A 19874-nucleotide genomic window follows, 5' to 3' on the forward strand; every position below is an offset into this window, starting at 1 on the left:
CAACCCTGCAGAGACCTAAAGCCCCTGACCTATAGTCTTCATTTCTTCACAACCAATAATACTCTAATTCTGAAGGTAGATTCTAGAACACTAATTTTTGGCCAATGATCAGTTAGGCTCAGCTTTCAAAGGAGGATAGAAGCCATAAACATAGGAATAAAAAGATTTTTTTTTTCTCTTTAACAACCAAGGGAGGGGGGTGCTTTGTAAGACACAGTGAGAGAAAAACAAAATGTTTTATTCAGATTAATTAAAATGGCTGCCACTGATATGAAATGAAGCCCAAACTGAGTTGAATTCATTCCCTAAACTGAACCAAAATTGCTTATATGTTACCCAAATAGCTCCACTAGAACAAAGTAGATTTGCATTACTTCATAAGAGAAAATAAGGTAGGTGAGATTCATATAACAAAAAAATGCATGATCTATAAAATTTCAGGATACCCAAATGTGTTCTGGTTTGGGTATGAAAGAAACCAAAACCAGTTTGTGTTGGTAAGCAAGCCTATGAGATACACAGCAAAAAAAAAAAAAAAAAAAAAAAAAAAAAAAAAAAAAGCTGTCAAATAAAAAGTACTTGACAGGCCATTGACCCCATGGGAGTTAAAATTCTCCACTGTGACCAGCAGAGCCACCACAGGAGGTTGGAGGGGTTATGTGCAGCAATGCAAAGAAAGGAAACTGCTGTAGAATGCAAAACAGCCAGGAACAAAGGAAAGGTGTCCACTCCTCAGCTTTGTTGCCACAGACCCATTCTTGGGTGCCAGGTATGTTGCAGCATCTTGAAGCCAGGCACTCTATTCCTCTGGGAATTCTACAGGACCTGTTGCCTCTCTGAATAATGGAGAGGCTCTTTAAACATTATGATGCCAGGCATATATCAGTAGAATAAAAGGATTAGGAAGCAGTACTTAGGGAAACTAAAGAATGAAGCAGTAGGAGCCACCACACAGAATAGCTAAAGCATTGCAAATGAAAACCAAATTCAGACCACTACCCAATCTTTCTCAGAGAGCTGAGAATGTGGCAGGTGAGGCTTGACTACAGCTCAACACAAGGACCAGGTTGGGTAAGTGAGGACCCCATACAAATATAAATCCCACAAGAACACTAAGAAATTGGTTCCTGGGGCTTGTAAGCTGGTGAATCTTCTTGACTAGAACAAAGGAAGTTGAGATAACGACCTGTGTCTGTGAGACATGGTAGTCTCTCAGGCAGGATGACAAGGGATTACAGGCCTGAGTGCAGAATCAGTGCATCTGGCAATGACCCAGCAATTCCATTCGTAGGCATATATTCAGGGGAAGAAAACATAGCTGCAAAACCCCGCACAATAATATTCTCACCAGTATTATTCCTAATAGTCCCCATATGGAAACAATTCAAACAATAATCAACACATGCTTGGATAAATAAAATGGGCTGTGTCCATACAATGGAATTTTACTCAGCCAAAAAAGAAATGAAGTACTGATACATGCTACAATATGAACAGACCAGGACAACATTACACTACAAGAAGCATACACGCGCCCACTTATTATGATTCCATTCATATAAAATATCCCAAACCCAGTAAGGAAGCTAGGGAATGAATGATTGTTCTATAGGTACAGAGTTTCCTACTGGGGTGACAAAAATTTTGTGGAATTAGATAGTGGTAATTGTCGTGTAACTCTGTGAATATACCAAAAAGCACTCAATTTTACATTTTAAGAGGGTGACTGTTATGTGAATTTGAAATTAACCAAATTTTTGGTTAATTGAAATTAACCAAAAAAGAACTCAAAGATTGAATATTTTAAATTTTGTTGTTGCTGTAGATGAACAGCATTTCTTTCTTATTTTCATTTTTATATGGTGCAAAATTTCCAACCCAGGGCCTCATAAATGCTAGGCCAGTGCTCTGCCACTGAGCTAAGGCCTCAGCCCCAAAGACTGTATCTTTTCAAAAGTATTCTCTCTCTCTGCACTCCTCCACACTCACCCCTTCCAATTTTCTTTCTGGTAGTTAAGAAACAGAACAGTGCCACCAGATGATCTGTATCTTTTTCATTCTCAAGGCAATATTTCAGCCAACAGGATTAGAGAATTTCTACCAATTGTCTGACATCTAAAAGGACTTCATTTTGTTCTCACAGTCGAAGAGAGGATTTAGTCTCCAACACTGAGGAAGATCAATGGAAAAACCAGATGGAATACTGGTTTAGAATGCAAGTTTGGTTGCAAAAAGTCTCAGTTTGAATTCTGCCTTAACTAGCTCTCTAGGGCTCAGAATTAGACATTTTCCCTATCAGTAAAATGGGCTTAATGCATGAATACTCATGTTCCCAGGACAGGCACCAGGAGTACATGAGAAAATACATAGCAAGTGTCCATAGGAAGTACTCGATAAATATTAGATGCATTTTTCATAAATTAAAAATCATTAAAAAGGTATTACATTACACATTCCCACAATTATCCCAAAGTATAAAAATTTACTTTCAACACTAGAGATTCCTGGTAAGAAGACAGCTGCCTTAGTTGGGAAGCTTTCTCAATTTGGTCTCCAAGGAATTCTGAAAATTTTGGCAGTGCTGATGTCTTTAACATGAAACTCTGTATTCATTCTGTAACAACCATGTGGTTTAGTGTGATAAAATCTAATACCCAAGTATTAGTATCAAGGGTCACCTTGTAGGGCAATTTCTATATATTTAATTTAAGAGAAATATTTGAGAATTAAGTAGCATAGTGATTATGTGAAATTCAAGGCTTGGACTGAGATGTCCATAGACAAGTGAAGTGAATCAAGGTTACATTAAGTTTTCAAATAGAAATCCCACTGGAATATGTTCAACAGGTCGAACATTCCTAATTAAAAAATCTGAAATACTCCCAAATCTGAAAAGTTTGAGTGCCAGTCTGATATGACAAAGGTAGAAAATTCCACATATGACCTCCTGTGATGGGTTGCAGTCCCATGAAGGTGTATCCAGCATGGTGACCCATTCATTCCTGTAGATTCCTGCAGCTCAGGAGGCTGAGGCAGAAGTATTATGAGCTCAAGGCAAGCCTCAGGAATTTAGTGATGCCCTAAGGAATTTAGTGAGTCCCAGTCTCTAAATAAAACATAAAAAGGGTTGGGGATGCTGCTCAGTAGTTAAGCATCTTTGGGGTCAATCCACAGCATCTACCAAAAAAAAAAAAAGTTTCTAAAAATATTGCATAAGATTATTTTCAGGGGCTGGGCATGTAGCTCAAGGCAGAGTGCTTGCCTACTCCATGCAAGATCCTCAGTTCAAGGCTCAAAACAGCAAAAACCAAAACAATAGGGAAAAAATTGTCCTCCTCTACAACAACTTTCATATATGCGTATAGGTTATATATGAAACATAAGTAAGTTTCATGTTGAGACTTGACTACTAGTATCCAAGACATCTCATTATCATATATAACACAAAAATATTACAAAATCTGAAAATCTGAAACATTTCCAGTTCCAAACATTTTGGATAAGAGATACTCACATCATAGCACAATTTAGCATTATATATATTTAGATGGAAAGAGTTTAAGCAGCCAGGTGACAATAGCATAGAAACGGGATATTGAAGATCCTTAACATTCTGAGAGATGTACAATAAGCTTCATCTGGGAGTGCCTGCTACAAGATAAGATGGTGCTAAAAGAGTGTTACCATAGATCATGTAGCACCAAATGTCAGGACAAGGCCTTTCATTCTAGTTTGTTTCCCAATGAAAAGAATCCAAGGGAGGTTTCACTGCTCTTTCACACTTGTTAGAGGAGGGAAAACAGACCACACAGTCTAGTGCCTTAGTTAAGTCCATAATGGAGGTAAATGCATCTGCTAATACCAATTAATTATCTCCCTACCCAAAGTTAAGCACCCTACATAAAAACAAAAATCTTAATAGACCAGATTACAAATCAGGTACAAAAGGGGCTTTTTCTAAAAGGAAGCAAATGCTCAGGCATCCCTCACTTGGTTCCATCAGTGCTGCTGAAACACCTTTCCCACTCCCTATGTGGGAGCAAGCAAACTGATGAAGCCTTTGTGAAATATTCAGAAGCCAGCCCAGTGCTCACCTTTGTCTGCAGTCTCTGGAGACCTGTTGCTCTCAGGTTTGAGAGAGCACTGATGAGCTGCACTCTCTCCCCTAGCTTGGATACCTAAATTTGGACCATCTTTCTTCTGCAAAAAAACAGAAATCAAAGAAGATTTAAGGTGGAAGTCAGTCCTCACCTGAGTCTCCACTAGTACCTGACACTAGTAGAATGGACTGGTCATTCCTACATGATCTATTTCCACAATTTCTCAGTAGCACTAATGGTGTGGGACTCTCCAAAATCTATTACATGCATAAAGATTCATAGCTACCTTATGGGAGAACACAGGCTTTCCTGTCTTTCTGTAACAATCTCAGGAAGGGACATCTCTAAAACTGCTCCTTTACCCACAGTGTGGAAACCCCACTAACAAAGACATTAGCATAATCTGTCAGGGGGGAGATGTTGAGAGCCACATTCAAGTGGGAATGATGCCTAGCATTTTGCCAGAGGGAGTGGTTGAGAGGTGCTGCCAGCAAGCCATTGAGATGATAATGGCTAAATTAAGCTGCATATTCAGCTGTATATAGACAGCCTGCTGTCTGCCTAGGTTGCCCAGGGCCCCCTGCTACTTTGGAGTTCTCCTGGGGATTCCTGAGGAGTTTGTGTTGGTTGAGGAGGGATTTCCAGTTGGTGGTGTTCCTGGAATGGCACTGGGAGTTCGGGCAATAAAGGACTTCCTGTTTGTACCTACAAGTGCCTCCTGGCGGGTGGGTTATTTTGTGCCCAGCCTGACTGTGGCACCACATGTTGCAGCATGCCCCTACAAGCTGTGACTTGCCCTACAGATGAGACCCAGTAGGGTCCCCACACTGGCGTCTCACTCAGACCACTCTGAGGAGATAGAAACCATGGATCTACTTAGAGAAATGACCCATGAGGGTCCCAAGGCCTGGCATCTCCCTCAGGGTGCTCTGAGAAGGTGTCCCTAGAGATGTGACCCATGAGAGTCCCCACACCAGGCTTCTCCCTCAAGCTGCTCTGAGGAGAAAGGGGTTCCTGGTGATCCTAGAGACAAGACCCAATGGTCCCCATCCCTGGCATCTTCATCAGGCTGCTCTGAGAAGGAAAGCCTAGGCGACCCTAGAAATGTGACACACAAGGGTGCCCAAAAGGGGCATTCCCCTCAGGCTGCTCTAAGGAGAAAGGAGCCCCAGGCATCCCTAAAGTCAAGACTCACAAAAGTCTCTAAGCCAAGAGTCCCCTGCGGCTGCTCTGAGAACAAGGGAGCTCCCCGTGGAGGCGTGACCATGAGGGTCCCCAACCTGGATGTCTCTCTCAATCTGCTCTGAGAAGGGAAATCTGCCCTGTGAACTAGGGCTCTCCTGGGTTGATCCTGAGGGGGAAGCCAGCTCCTCACTCTGAAGGAGGTATCATTGAAGATGATGGCAAGGCCCAGCCCCTTTGGCCACAGGCAGTGCAGGAGCTGCTCATGGCTCAAAGGCAGGGCCTCTCCCAGCTCCCTGATGAAAGTCAGTGCCTTCTTCCACCCTTGGCGGTTACTGAATAAAATCTGTTCCCACTGCTGTAACTAGGTCTGGCTGTGGCACCATGAGGAGTGGAATCTCAGGAGAGGAGAAATGGAGTCCAGGAGACCCCTCTCCCTGCACTCCATCAGGCCAAGTGCTGCAGCAGCCTGAGCCAGGCAGGCAGAGGCAGAGAGGAAGGCAGCTACAGGGAGTCTAGACCTTCACTCACACTTCCAAGGACAGAGGTCAGAAACAGACCACCACAGGGACTTCTGGGACATGTAGTCTTTGAGACAAGAGTGACTTAGCCAGGGACTGCTCTGTTTTAGAATCAGGGGTTTTAAGAAAATCTGACAATTCCCAGCCCAAGGTGACCACTGTAGGAGAGCAGAAGAACCTGAGTTCAGACCAAGTTCCCAGTAGCCTCTGAGAGCATTCTATGTAATTCACTCTGTCCTGCCTGTCCAGCTCTCACCATGGATGCTCCTGGGAGCTGTAGGCTATGCAGATTCAGGGTTCTCAGGGATTCTGGACAGTGTATCTGGTGCTCTGCCCACACAGTATTTGCCCTTCCGGACCATGGAAGCTGTGTGCCATGTGCTGGCCCAGGCATCCTGGAGGGCGCTGACAGTGGACTCTGGTGTTGTATTCATGCAGCCCTCACCCTAGAAGCCCAGGGGCTGCAAGTAGCACATTCACCTTCATACCCCCAGGACTCTGGGTAATGCAGTCTTGTATTCTACAACACAACACAGTGCAGAGGTCTCTGTGAGCTGCAGCCTACTCAGGCACCCCTAGTGATTCTGAAAACAGTGTAGTCTGGCATTCTTCCCCATTCAGCCCTCAAACCAGAAGCCTATGTGGGCTTCAAGTAACACATTCACCCTCATAACCGCACCAAAGATTCTGAGTAGTGTAATCCAGTCTTCTACAATGCAGCCTGCACTGCAGAGGCCTCTAGAAATTTCAGGCTACACAGTCAGAGGCATACCTAGGGATTCTGGACAGTGTAGTCTGGTGTTCTGCCCATGCAGCATCACTACAGTGGATTCTGGGAGCTGCAATCCCCAAAGGATCATGGGTATTACAGCCTGGTTCTATGTTCAACTGTACAGTGACTACTTAGAGCTCGGTGCCCCCAGGAATTCTGAATATTATAGTCAGTTCTACTCAGTCAGCCCTGACCCAGAGGTCTCTGAGAGCTGTGGGCCATTGATTATCCTGGGTAGTGCAGTCCATCCTACCTAAGTGGACTTCACCATCAAAGCTCTGGTAGCACAAGCCTACCTAGACACTCCTGGGGAGGAGTCTGTGTCATGCAATACAAAACTTACCCCAGCAGTACTCAAAAGGAAGGTGTGTGGGAAATGCAGGCCCCCAGGGATTCTGGGTAGTATAGTCTTGCCTTCTGACTCCATAGCCCTCACTGTGGAAGCCTCTGAGAGATCCAGGACACATGGACACGCAGTTCTCACTATTGCAGATCCTGGAAACTGCAATCCATCCTGAGGATTCGGATAAGGCAGTCAAGTGTTTTGCCTGCATGCCCCTACTGCAAGGGCCATGATAATTGAAGGCCACATGCTTGCCTTGGCACTGAAGACCTCAGTGTGGAAGCCTCCTGAAATTGCAGGCAGCACATTCACCAGTGTGTCCCCAGGAATTGTAGGTAGTATAGTCTGACCTGCATAGTGCACAGCTCTAACTTGGGAAGACCCTGGGAATTGCAGGCTGCATACTCACCTGGGAACACATCTCACCAAGGACTCTGGATACTGTAGTTAATCCCTCAGTCCAACAGTCCTCACAACAGAGGATCCTGAGAGCTGCTGGCACCAATATTTGTGGGTAATATAGTCCTGTGTTTTTCCTACTCACTGCAGAAAATTCTGAAAATTAAATTCCCCCTTAGGTTTTGTGGGTAATGCAGTTCAATGGTTTGCCCACACACCACAGATAATTCTGGGAGCTGTAGTCCCTGAGAGTTCTGGATAATAAAATCTAGTGTTGTGCCTGCACAGTCTTGCTGAGGATCACAGGAGCTGAAGACTCCATGCTTTCCCTGATACCTTGGAGATTCTAGGAAATGTGCTCTACCAATACAGCAATCACCACAGAAACCTCGGGGACTTACAGGGTTACAGGGTGTGTAGGCATCCCCAGAGGTTCTGAGCATTGAAGTCTGATATTCTGCCCTTGCAATTCTCACCCCAGAAGCTCCTTGGCAGAGTAGGCAACCGAAAGTAATTGGTATCATAGTTTGATGTTTTTGTCAGTACAGCCCTCTCCACAGAGGTCTCTGCAAGTTGCAGGTCCCCAAGAATTATGGGTAGCACAGGCTGCTATTTGACTCATGCTTCCCTCACTGCAGAAGGCTCTGGTAACTACAATGAGGATTCTGCAGTTACCCAGGATTCTGGGTAGTGCAATCCATCATAATTTTTGCCTCTCTCATCCTAGAGGCTCCTGTGAGCTTCTTGTTGCCTTTTCATCAGCCCTTACCTGCAGGCCCCAGTGAGACTCCAGGCACTGGGCCCTCCCTGCACCATCTTGAGGGGGCATTTGTGTCTTCAGACATTCAAGCCACACAAAATTCATTGACATACCATGATATAATGAGCAGCCAAAGCCCCAGTAAGAAATACTGTTGTAAAATAAGTTCTGCTAAAATATTACCTGAGAAAGTAAAGAACATAGCAGAAATAATCCTTCTCAGCACAACATGCAGTGCACAGGAAGCTTCTTCCTCATATTTTCCTCACATGGACCTCAGTCATCCTGAATCCACAATGGAGTCTCCATGAGTAGATGCCAAGGAAAAGGAAGTTTCCTCTGGTCCTCACCACAGACATATCCACCAGGCCATGGTATCTTTCCAGGTGTGTCCCAAGGATTAAAAAAAAAAAAAAAAAAAAAAAAAAACAAAACTCTCGTCTACACCTTTGATAGAGCCCCTAGGAGTCCCTAGATGTGGCATCTCTCAGATGGGTCCCCAGGAGAAGGAAGTTCCAGTAGGGCACAGAACACAGCCCCCAAAAGCAGTTGATCAGAGAAAGTTGTTCTGAGTGCCCCCTGCTGGCCACTGTGGTCAGTGCAGAATGCTGGGTGTTCACTACTCAGAGCTGCACCCCCTTTTGCTAGGCACAGTGAAGCTCTGAAATTCAGAGTTTTGACTATTCCAGGACAGGATTTTGGAAATCACAAAGAAATAGAGCCTACCATCCTATGTCTTGATCAGAATGGATGGAGATAGCAAGCAGCAGAGTGCATGGCCCATAGACAAAATTTCATTGATTTCCTATATTTCAGCAATCACGTAGAGGAAACAGTGACATTTATAAATTGGAATAAGAAAAATTTTAAAGCATTAATATTTAAAATAGAGATCCCAAATTTGAAGTACTTTCATGTAAGTCTTGAAGTACAACCATACTTTCAGAAAATCTTGCAATGTTTTGAAAGAAATAAAAGGAAATATGGAAATATAAATAAATGCAGAGATATTCTTTGTTCAAGTTTCAATATAATTAAGATGAAATTATCTTGAACCTGATCTGAAGATTCAGTGCATTCCAGAAATTTCCAACAAGCTGTTTTTAAACCTAGACTAGACAGCACTGACTGCAAAAGGAAGCCACACATCTAGACGCCAGAACCTATCAAAATACTCCCTAGACTTGCATTTAAAATGTGAAACTGTAAAATGCTAGAAGATGTGCATGACCACATGTTTCATGATGAGGTTTTAAATACAGCCCCACAAAAAAATCCATGAAAGCTGGGGATGTGGTTCAGTAGTTAAGCACCCCTAGGTTCAATCCCTGCTACCAAACAATCACAACAAAAAATCCACGAAAGAAAAACTTGATAACATAAGACTGTATTAAATTACTCTGTAAAAAATCATATAAGGAAATAAAAAGAGAGGTCAAAGACTGGGGGAAACTTTGGAAAGTATATGTCTAAAACAAACCTGTGTACAAAATATAGTAAGACTCAACAATAAGACAACATAATGGGTAAAGATCTGAAAAGACAACTGACAAGAAAGATATGAGATGGCAAAGAAGCAAAGAAATGATTCTTTGCATCACCTGTCATGAGGAAAGCACAAACTAAGACCCCAAGGTGCACTGCACACCTTCTAAGCTGCTAAGGTCTTTACTAAGTGTAGTATCAACCATGAGGATGATGAGCAGCCACAGGTACTCTTGTGCATTGCTGGTAGAGCACACAACAGCTCACCCCTATCAAAAAACTGACTATTTTTCCCCAAAGTTTTAGACATGGTGTCACCACCATGTTTCTAAAAATATAGACAACTGCCTCAAAAATGTACATGCAATTACATACAGTAGTTCTATTCACAATGCCCAATACCTTAAGCAATCAGGATGCACTTCAATGGGTGAACAAACAGCATAACTGCTATGAATCCATGCCATGGAGGCCCTGGTGTCTCTCAGCTCCCCCAGGCCTCTAGTCTGGACTCTGGACTGCCCTGACCTTTGCACACCTCACAGAGGAAAAAATGAATTCTGAGTAGAAACACCTGTATATGCAGCTGATAAACTCAGGCTCAGTATGAAGTTGTTGCATATGGATAAAGAGATTTAAAAGTTTTGGATGTGGATGGTAAACTCAGAAAAATGCAAGCACAACAACCCAGGCCTGCATCTTTGTCCATAGGAGCTTCCTGGGGAACATCAGGCAAACATGGAGGCAACTCCAGGATCCCCACAGAACCGCATCTAGGGGAGAACCTGGAGGTGACTGCCATTAGGGCCTCTGTGACCCACCTCTGATTAGCTTAGAGGACATTATGCTACAGCTTCATACCCCCATCCCAACTTTTAATTTCATCTCTTTCCACAGGTTACAAATGCATCCCGAGCTTAGATTCTGTTGATTTATTAGCTTGTTTAGTGTTGCAGAGAGAGCTGTGCCACTACCTAATCCTGATGCACAACCTCTGAAATTCACGATTCTAGTTATTCAACATACATTTGCATATTTTAGCTAAAGTAGAGCAATCATCCCATGTTTTGATCGAAAAAAATGGTGCTATGGTTTGAATATTTTCCACCCATATTTTATGTCCCCAAAGCCCTGGAGCCCAGAAAGTCCAGGGCTGAACAAACCACCCCTTATATTCTCTTTCAGCTCCCCTGTTGTCATCCACACTCTGGAACAGACAAAATATCGCTTTTAATCTCAGCAGGGAGTCCCTCAGGAATGTACAGTAGATGATACTCCACTTGGTCATGGTGTCTCACCTGTGCCCACTGGGCCCAGCTGGCCCTTCAAGGGAGTGAGCACAGAACAAGCTGGGAGCCACACCCATAAGAGTGGTGCAAGACAAAGTCAGATGGGTGGAAGGGAAGGGGGCTGACTGTCAGTATACTGAGAGTAGACACCTTTCCCCATAGGGGCTGAGCACAGGGACTAAGGAGAGAACTCCTGCCTCCATCCAGATGACCTCTGGACACTGCAAAGTTACCCCTTCCCAGGAGGTCCTTTCCTACCTAGTCAAGGGTCAGCTGCAGGCACTTGAATCCATTTTCCTCAAAATGGACATGATGAGGTCAGATAATGAAGTTCCAGGGTTCTGGAAATTTCAGGACAGAACCCACTGCCTGTTTAACATAGGAAGCAAAAGGACCTTGAGGGTCATCGCTCAGTCCCTGTCTCTAATTGACCAGCTCCTCACAGGCTTCACCCTACTTAAACTCTAGACCCTCCCCCATCTTCAGGAAAGGCCACAGGCTGAGGCTGGGATGAGCCCAGGGCTCTGAATGTTTCCTGAGAGGGCTGAGAGCTGCTACACCCTATACCAGCCTAAAACACAGTAGTCACTCCCTCTGCCCTGACTCTGGGAGAGACTTCCTGGTGGGGTCACAGGGGCCCAGTGCAGCTGTGGAAAGCAGGCAGAGAGCTTTCCCCCAACTCCACACACCCTGCTGAGCTCAAGGAACCTGGGAGGCCAGGACTAGTGCCCTCCTCTTCCTCCAGGATTGAGGATTACCTGGGGCATGCCAGGACATAGGTGAGAAATGTGATGGCCTCCCAGAGGCTAGACTCTGAGGCTCCCTGTAGGGTGTTGACACAGTTCTGGGTCAGCTATGGTCTCAGAAAACAGGTTCAGCACTCACTCCAGGGCAAGTAGAGATCCTGTCTCCAAATAGTCACATTCTGAGCTACTGAGTTAGGATTTCAACAAATGCACTGTGAGCCTGGAGTTAGCCCATCACACAGATTGGGCTCATTCCTCTCCAAACACTGGACCACTGTGAGAAGTTACATGATCCAAGCCATGAAAATTGCTTAATCTATATCAAAATGGTAAGGCCATTTTGAATTATGCCAATACTGTGAAAAGATTTTAATCAATACCAATCCAATAAGGCAAATTTAATCTATACCAAACCAGTAAGGCCACTTTAATCAATACAAATCTGGTAAGGCAACTTTAATCTATAATTGAATCTATAATCCTGTGAGGACTTTTTACTCAACACCAGTCCTGGGAGAATAATCCCATTGACAGGAGTCCTTTCATCAAGACAATGTGGAAAGGACATTTCCCCTGTACGTGGTTGAACTGTTCTGCTCTAACTTCTCAGGATAATACCAACATATGTCCAATTACTATGTGATAATTAGGAATAAAATTACTTTTATAAGTTAAATCAAAAAACTCACTTAGGATGTTAAGAAAAAGACAAACTTGGGATGGGGTAGTGGCTCAGTGGTAGAGCCCTTGTCTAGCATGCATGAGGCACTGAGTTCGATCATCAACATCACCACATTTTAAAAAAATATTAAATAAACAAAATAAATGTATTGTGTCCATCTGCAACTAAAGATCTGGGAAGGAAAAACGGACTTAAGGGGAAACAATCCTCCCCAAAATAGGAAAGAGAATCTCAGATAGCAGCAGTGGACTTGACTGCTGCCACCCTCTGAAAACTAAGTCAGAGTTACCTGTCTTCTACACTGTCAGCAGCTACACAGATGGTTCCTAAGCAAAGGAGACAGGACTGCCCACACCCTGGCTAGCTCATAGCTGGCAAAGTTGCTGTGCTTAGCCAGGCCTGCCTATGAAACCTCCTCTCCAAGCATTTTTTTTTTCCTGGTCTAAAGGGCAGGCTGGGTGGGGCTCCTTTCACAGGGAGTACTCAGGGACCCCATATTCTAATGCAATGGTTGTGCTTTGCAAAGAGTGAGTCTCTGATTTGCTATAGTCCACAATGTGGAATAATTCTCCTCCTCCTCCTCCTCCTCCTCCACTCCTTTTTTTTATCTTCTTTCACTTTCTCTTACTGTTCCTCCTCCTTCTCTTCTGTTCCTTCCATCCTATGACTTTTTACTTTTCTTTCCTCCTCTTCCTTGTCTTCTTTCCCTGCCTCCTCCTTTCCCTCCACCTCATTCATTTTCTCTTAGAAGTGAAATAAGAGGAAGAATCCATTGTGCTTTATGTCTATGAATGTGGACACCAGACATTACCCTGGGATTTCTTCTGCTAGTTCACCTCTTTTTTGACTTCTGGTTGCTTCCCTAAGGAGCTGTGCCAGGCACACTAATGAAACTGGCATTGAGAAGAGAATTTGCTGTCAGTGCTCAGCGATGCAGGATAATCAGAGGAATGACATTCTTCCTGGGGGCAAGGCCTTCCAGAGGCTTCTTCAGGTCTTACTCCCAAGCTCTGAGGCTGGTGGGTGTCCCGATGGCTATACTTTCAAGGAACCAAGGTGCCCATCACTGCTCTTGAGAGGCCTCTGGCCTCACACCACTTACCGGCAATGTCCTTAGCATAGAAGGGCCTATTGTTAGTGGTTGAGGATCTGACATGTCCTTGAGACCACAGATCCTGGGCACCCAGCACACCATTCCCCTGCATCTATTCTACCCCCACCTCAGACAGATTGGTCTTTTTTCCACAGAGCAACCTCTACAGTGAGGATGGCTTTGGGTTGGCAACACACAGCACAATATACTGTCCTGTCCTCCTGTCTTCCATGTTTCTCTCAGCTCCTAAGTCATCTGTCTCCATTCTGCATCCCTGCCCCATGAGGGCCTGGGTGGCCCTTAGGGACTTCTCTTAGGAAAGCAGGCATCCATGATGTCCAAATCACTTCAACTCCCCAGAGTCCTATGAAATAGCCATCAGCCACGTGAAATTATTTTCATTCTAAATAATTAAAACCAAAAGTCTATTTCTAAGTCTCCCCAGCCACAATTCACAAGCTCAATGGCCACATGGAATAGACACTATCCAGGAAACCAAAGCATGCTGGGCTAACTCTGCCCAAGACCCTAAAAAGACAAATTCTCTAAAAATTGTCATTTCCTCTGACAAAATATTTGACCCTTACCCCGAGATGAGGTTTGTGCTTCTCCATCACTGCCACTCAGCTCCTGAGGGTGCACGGATTTTGCACATTCATAAATAAGTGGTTGACAAAACAAAATATCACAATGACTCATTCTCAAAAATTCAGCTTAATGAAAAAATTTACAGAGAATTTAAGCATATTCATAGATTTACTACTACTTTAAAGGGGATACATTTCTAAAAAAAAATCTGAAAGGCATTTAAATGTACTTGTGTCACTCTAGAATTTTGAAATTCAAAAAGGCCTTGAGATATGCTTTAAAGATCTAAGGTCAAACAGATCAGATTGGTGGAACTGAATTCTCACTAAGTGGAAATGGAAATTCAGGAAATTCAGTATTGGGGGTGGAGTGTCATCCTCTTGCACTTTAGCTGACCAAAGTCAGAGGTACTCAGCATGTGCACAAATAATCACCTCAGGGAGCAGAGCCTAGGGGCTCAGGCTGTAATGCAAGAGGCTGCTGACAGCCCATATAATCATATATGATGCAAAATTCTAGGCAGAGTTGGGGAGAAATCACTTTGAGTAATCTTAGAGTGTGGAAGATGAGATGGAGTTACATTACTCTAACCAGAATGGGACAGGACTAGAGCTCCCAGATGACACTTTGGGTTATCCATCTTCAGGGAAGTTGCCAAGAGGGGCTGTCCTCAGGATTGATTGGAAAGCCAGGAAGAGGTGCTGAGGGTAGAAGAAGAGGTGAGGAAAATTCAGGGACAAAACTGGGGGAGGGATTATGGAGAGTCAGAGACAGGTGGTCAGAAAGGTCAAGCTGCCACTGCACTTTGCTCCACATTATATGGAAAGATCTCCCAGTACACAGGCAGGATAGCCACCTACATGTGGAGTAGGTAGCCCCAACACAGGGCTTGCCAGAGTCTGACAACCAGTGTGGTCAGGGCTGGTACCCTCTGAGGCTTCTCTCTGAGCTTGCAGATGGCCTCCCTCCCTATGTCCTTATATTGGTACCTCTGGGAATCTGTGCCCAGTTTTCTCAGCTCTAAGGACACTGCTTGCATCTGAATGGAGCCACCAGAAAGCCTCATTAAATTTAATAATCACTAAAGAAAAACCCTGTCTCCAAATACGGGCATATTATGAGCTACTCGGTTAGGACTTCAAAGTAAGAATTGTGAGGGGCTAGGAATCAACCCTTCACACAGACAGGGCTCATTCCACTTCAAACAAAAGGCTACTGCAAGAAGTGATGCAATCCTATCCCTGTGAAGACAGCTTAATCAATACCAACATAGAAAGATCATTTATATATATATATATATATATATATATATATATATATATATATATATATTATACATACATACAAGCCTGTGAGGACAGTTTAATCAATATGAATCCTGTGAGGCCACATTAATCTAAACCAATCCTATAAAGACACATTAATCTTCACAAATCCAATAAGGAAATGTTAATCTATGCCAATCTAGTAAGGCCACTTTAATTTGTCCCAATCCTTTGAGGACTTTTTAATCACCACCAGTCCTGTGAGGACAGTTTCATCTACATGAGTCCCTTCACCAAGGCAAAGAGTGGAGGTCTTTGACCCTGTACATGTTGATTAAACTCTACTGCTCTAACTCCTTTGGATAACACCAACATATGTCCAATTACTATGGGATAATTAGTAATAATAATGCTTTTACAAACTAAATTTTAATACATTAAGAAAAAGAAAGACATGAGGGGAAGAAAATCCTCTTCAGGATAGGAAAGAAAGTAGCAGTGGCCTTGACTACTGCTACCCTCTGAAAATTTGGAGTTGAGGGCATGGGCCTGCTAAGCTGCCCAGTAGCTCCTCAGATGGTCCCTAAACGAAGGATCCAGGTCTAGCACTACACCGAGGCTGGCTCATGGCTGGTGGAGGGTGCTGTGCCTGGCTAGGCCTGGTCATTCTGCTTTGTTTTCCTGGTCCAAAAGGCTGGCTGGATGGGGCTGCTTCCACAGGGAGCACTCAGGAACCTCATGTTCTTATTCAATGGTGGTGCTTCCCAATTATCAGGTCTCCCTGACTTGCTTTCATCCACAACGTTCTTTTGTTAAAACATGAATTCTCAAAATAATTCTCTTTGCTTAAAAGGAAAAATACAATTTTGGGGAAAAAAATTAATTTTGAGGGACCTGTGTCCTGGCAAAGCAGCTGGAGTTTCACTATGGTGCTAGATGTCTGTGTAGACTTTATTCTTACCTCCTTCTCTACCTCTTTATAGTATTGTGTTTGAGAAGAATGAGGAAGCTGTTTTCACCAGTTTCACACTTGCTTCCTGTTGGTGGAATGGGAAGCAGTATGGAGGTTCCTCAAGAAATTAAAAAATAGGCCTACTATACGACCCAGCATTCCCACTTATGCTCAAGTCAAAACATCATGTTACCTGCCTTAAATATACACAACTTTTACTTGTGATTTACACATGAGTTAAGCTAGAGAACAGAAAGTTGGTAGAGAAGCAATAAAACAATGCATGATTGGAATACTTCCATGCAGAAATCTCTGAACAGAAATGAAGGAGGAGAAGGTCCTGCTGCTTTTAGACCTTCCAGGTGTCTTGTCCCTCATCCTGAGACTTGGGGGAGAACTCCTTTGTTTCTGAAAAAAATCTCTGGTCCCAGGCATTGATGGATGCCTGCAGCTTTGGTTCAGCTGGAAGCCAACTTTGAGTCTTTGGGAGTCTTAATGAAGATGCCAAAGAAAGAAAATAAAACTTCCCAGATGGTCTTCTGTCTAAGTATTTTTGGAAATGTAAGGAGATAAAAATCTGAGCTCTGTATAGCCCTGGATGGATTCTGGGAAATATCACCTAAAGGAGATGCAGTAACCTAACCTAGAAACAGCAGGCCAATGTGTTCCATTCTCAAGTCTGACATCTCTTCTGAGATAATGTCCCTTTTCTTCCTTAAGAAACAAATAATATCCTTTTCTTTACTGTCTTTTCAATACTTTGGTCATTAAGTCACACTTACATGGTGGAGATAGCATTCCAACGGAATAGAAAAAATGTTTTATTCAGCTTTTTTTGCTGCTGTGATTAAAGGACCTGACCAACACGATTATAGAAGAGGAAAAGCTTATTCAGAAGCTCATGGTTTTAAAGGTCTTAGTTCATAGAAGGCTGGCTCTATTTCCCAGGAAGCAAAGTGAAGCTGAACATCATGATGGGAGAGTGTGGCAGAGGGAAACAGCTCACATCATGGTGATCAGAAAGCAAAGAGACAGACTCCACTTTCCAGATATAAATAGACACTAAATCCTTGCCCTAATTCCCACCTCCTGTAGACATACCCTACCAGTTCAGTTATCACTCAGGTAATCCCTAGCAGGGGATAAAATTATTGAGTTAAGACTCTTACCACCCAATCATTTCTGAACCTTCTTGCATTGTTCCACATGTGAGCTGGGGGACACCTCACATCCAATCCATGACAAAAGATGAATGACAAGCACCTGGAGATGAGGTGATAAATTATTCTTGGGAATTAAACTATCTCACTTATACGTGATGCTTGAGGCAGCAAACCTACAAGGAATTTACCTAAATAAAAGAATCCCACGAATACAAATGACCATACAGTCAACCTGAGTTGAGTCAGGCACTACAGAGAAGTTTAATCTCATTTAATCTTCATATCAACCTCAACATGAAGGGAGTATCAATAAATTCATTTTCCACATGGGAGAAGAGGGCCAAGTGGAAATTAAGAAATGAAAACGTGATCCCACAGAGGTCACCATTAGCAAAGCACATGCTAACGCTAATAAAGAGAATCATTTTGATATCTTCTGTCTCCCTTCTTCATTTAGGAAAAGCAAATCTGGAGGTAGCAGATGAGGGCCTCTGAGGCATGGGATAGTTGCTCTCTGCTCTGAATGATGGGACAATTGTCAGGCTCAGCATAACCTGAACAAGATATTCATCACCTCCCATCTCGCTTTCTTTTATAAACTCATGAACCAAAAAGCATCTGCCGTCTGTGTGGAGGAGACAGAATCAACCAGGAGACTACTGCCAAAGTCCAGATGAGAGATGGCAGAGGTGGTGCTTATTTGAAGAGTTTTGTTATGAGGAGAGATGAGACGTGATTCTGTGGGTTTGGACTTCAAGGACTGCTGGCTTATGTTGGACACAAGAATAAAGTTTGAAACTTGCTAGATTTGGATGCCTATTTGAAAGCCAGAGAAGTACTCAGTAAGAAGGTGGGTATGGAACACTGAGGTAGAGGTGAGATACTCCCATGTAAACTTGAGAATGATTAGCACATCTCTGGTATTTAAAGGCCCAGAGTGGAAGAGATGATTTGGAAAGTGTTGATTTTAAAAAGTGTATAGGAGAAAAAATAGGAGAGTATTGTGAAGAAGCTAATTTAAGAACAAAATTGTTTTTACAGGAGTGAATGAATTATAGGAGTGTACTGTATTGTTCATTGCAGGTAGTAGAACTGCCCAAAGATTTTGATAACGTCATATAATTTGCAATGACCTTAGGCAAATGATGTTAGTTGACAGAAATAATCAGGATTGATTTTCAGCTTTTCTAATGCTTTTCTTGACTGTCAAATATTTTGAGTTGGCCATAGTAGCTTTTCCTGTTTCAATTTTATGGCCACATTTAATTTTCAGAACATTTTCTAAATCTCAAAAATGTGCTAACCATTGGAGGGTGTTAACATTGAACAATGAGGAAATAAAGGAAGGATTATATATTATATATTCAAAACTTCAGAAAGCCATTGCAATCTTGAGTTTGTTAAAATTGACTCAGGGTGGATATAGTGCCCTGGCAACCCCTGAGAGGGTTCTGGTGTGATCACATGATTGTCTTCAATCTATGTTGAGTGACTGAGTTAACCCCAGGCAGGCCTACCTAGTTAGGTTGAACAGCTTCTTCCCTTGAAAGGGACCCTGGAAGAAGAATGAGCCCTCTATCCCCTGGAATTGGCCATTTCCCTTTTTATAGTCCTCTCATTTTCTTTTCCCAGATATCTCTGCTCCCAACTAGAACAGATACCCAATGAGTGAAGAGCAGTCTAAAAGACTCCACCAGTTAATAATAGCATTTAGAGAAGAAGGATAATGTGTATCCTCTTTGGGAAGAAAACCAGGTTGGTGTTTGGCAGATAATAGCTGCATGACAAATGGCTATGGATTACTAATCCAATAACCTTTCTTTTGCAAACCAAATGTACTTGCAGCTTGAAAACTGATTCCTGCACTCAAGCATCCATCTGAATTGGAACCAAGAAGGTTCAAGAATGGTGACAGTTGAGTGAAGGACATACTCCCCCACTTCACATCCATTTCTTCTTTGGGCTAAAAACTAATCTGGATTTATATACTTTACTACATACATGGGCATGGGCCCAAGAGTATCCAATTTCCAAAACTAAAGCACCCCATAATATTTATCACATCCAATTTTTACGAAAAATCGAGATTTTATTCTTTTAGTTATTGAAGAGAGGAGAAATTCTTTAATTCTGGAAACTTCTATATAATTCTACCAGGATTTGGGGATATAGCTGTGCCAGTTACTTGCAGAAGATGTCCATATTTCACAACATATGCCTTAAGGGGAATAGAAATTATCCTAAATATTAAGAGCCTTTATGTGGTTTTAGGCCTGAGATTTTTTACTTTGCTTTTGCATCCAGTTTAGGTATCCTAACCCATTATAAACATTGGGGAGGATGACCAATATAATTAAATTTGTGAAAGAGTTTCCACTATAAGCTTTGATTTGAGGACACTTGAGAATTTTTAAATAATTCCCCTTTGGTTAAAATTTTCCATTTTCAGTTTTTGCGCAAAGGTAATTTCTTTGTTTTTGTTTGATTTGGAAAAAAATGAGGGAATTTAACAGTGAGGGTTTGAATATATTTAC

General features: G+C 42.8%; 1 protein-coding gene across 21 annotated transcripts in view; it reads right to left on the reverse strand.

Annotated features, from left to right (window-relative positions):
- LOC144373648 (uncharacterized) overlaps window positions 1-19874 on the reverse strand; it is a 39255-nt gene that overhangs the window by 13596 nt on the left and 5785 nt on the right. For 12 of the 21 annotated variants that reach the window (XR_013433243.1, XM_078036695.1, XM_078036687.1 and 9 more), the window contains exons 2-3: window positions 6919-7089; window positions 4095-4200 (exon numbers count right to left, since the gene is read on the reverse strand). The exons of 2 other annotated variants lie outside the window; for them this stretch is intronic. Coding sequence is in view for 12 of the 19 variants with exons in the window: in XM_078036695.1 (XP_077892821.1) it covers window positions 4095-4200; window positions 6919-7002 (190 nt within the window). In the remaining 7 variants the exon portion in view is untranslated. Of the gene's footprint in view, window positions 1-4094; window positions 4201-6918; window positions 7090-8260; window positions 8456-19874 lie in introns of all 21 variants that reach the window. 7 more of the 21 variants (XM_078036685.1, XM_078036677.1, XR_013433245.1 and 4 more) reach the window with 5 other exon arrangements.

This window comes from Ictidomys tridecemlineatus, unplaced genomic scaffold (assembly GCF_052094955.1).
Source record: "Ictidomys tridecemlineatus isolate mIctTri1 unplaced genomic scaffold, mIctTri1.hap1 Scaffold_450, whole genome shotgun sequence".
NCBI classification, from domain to species: Eukaryota; Metazoa; Chordata; class Mammalia; order Rodentia; family Sciuridae; genus Ictidomys; species Ictidomys tridecemlineatus.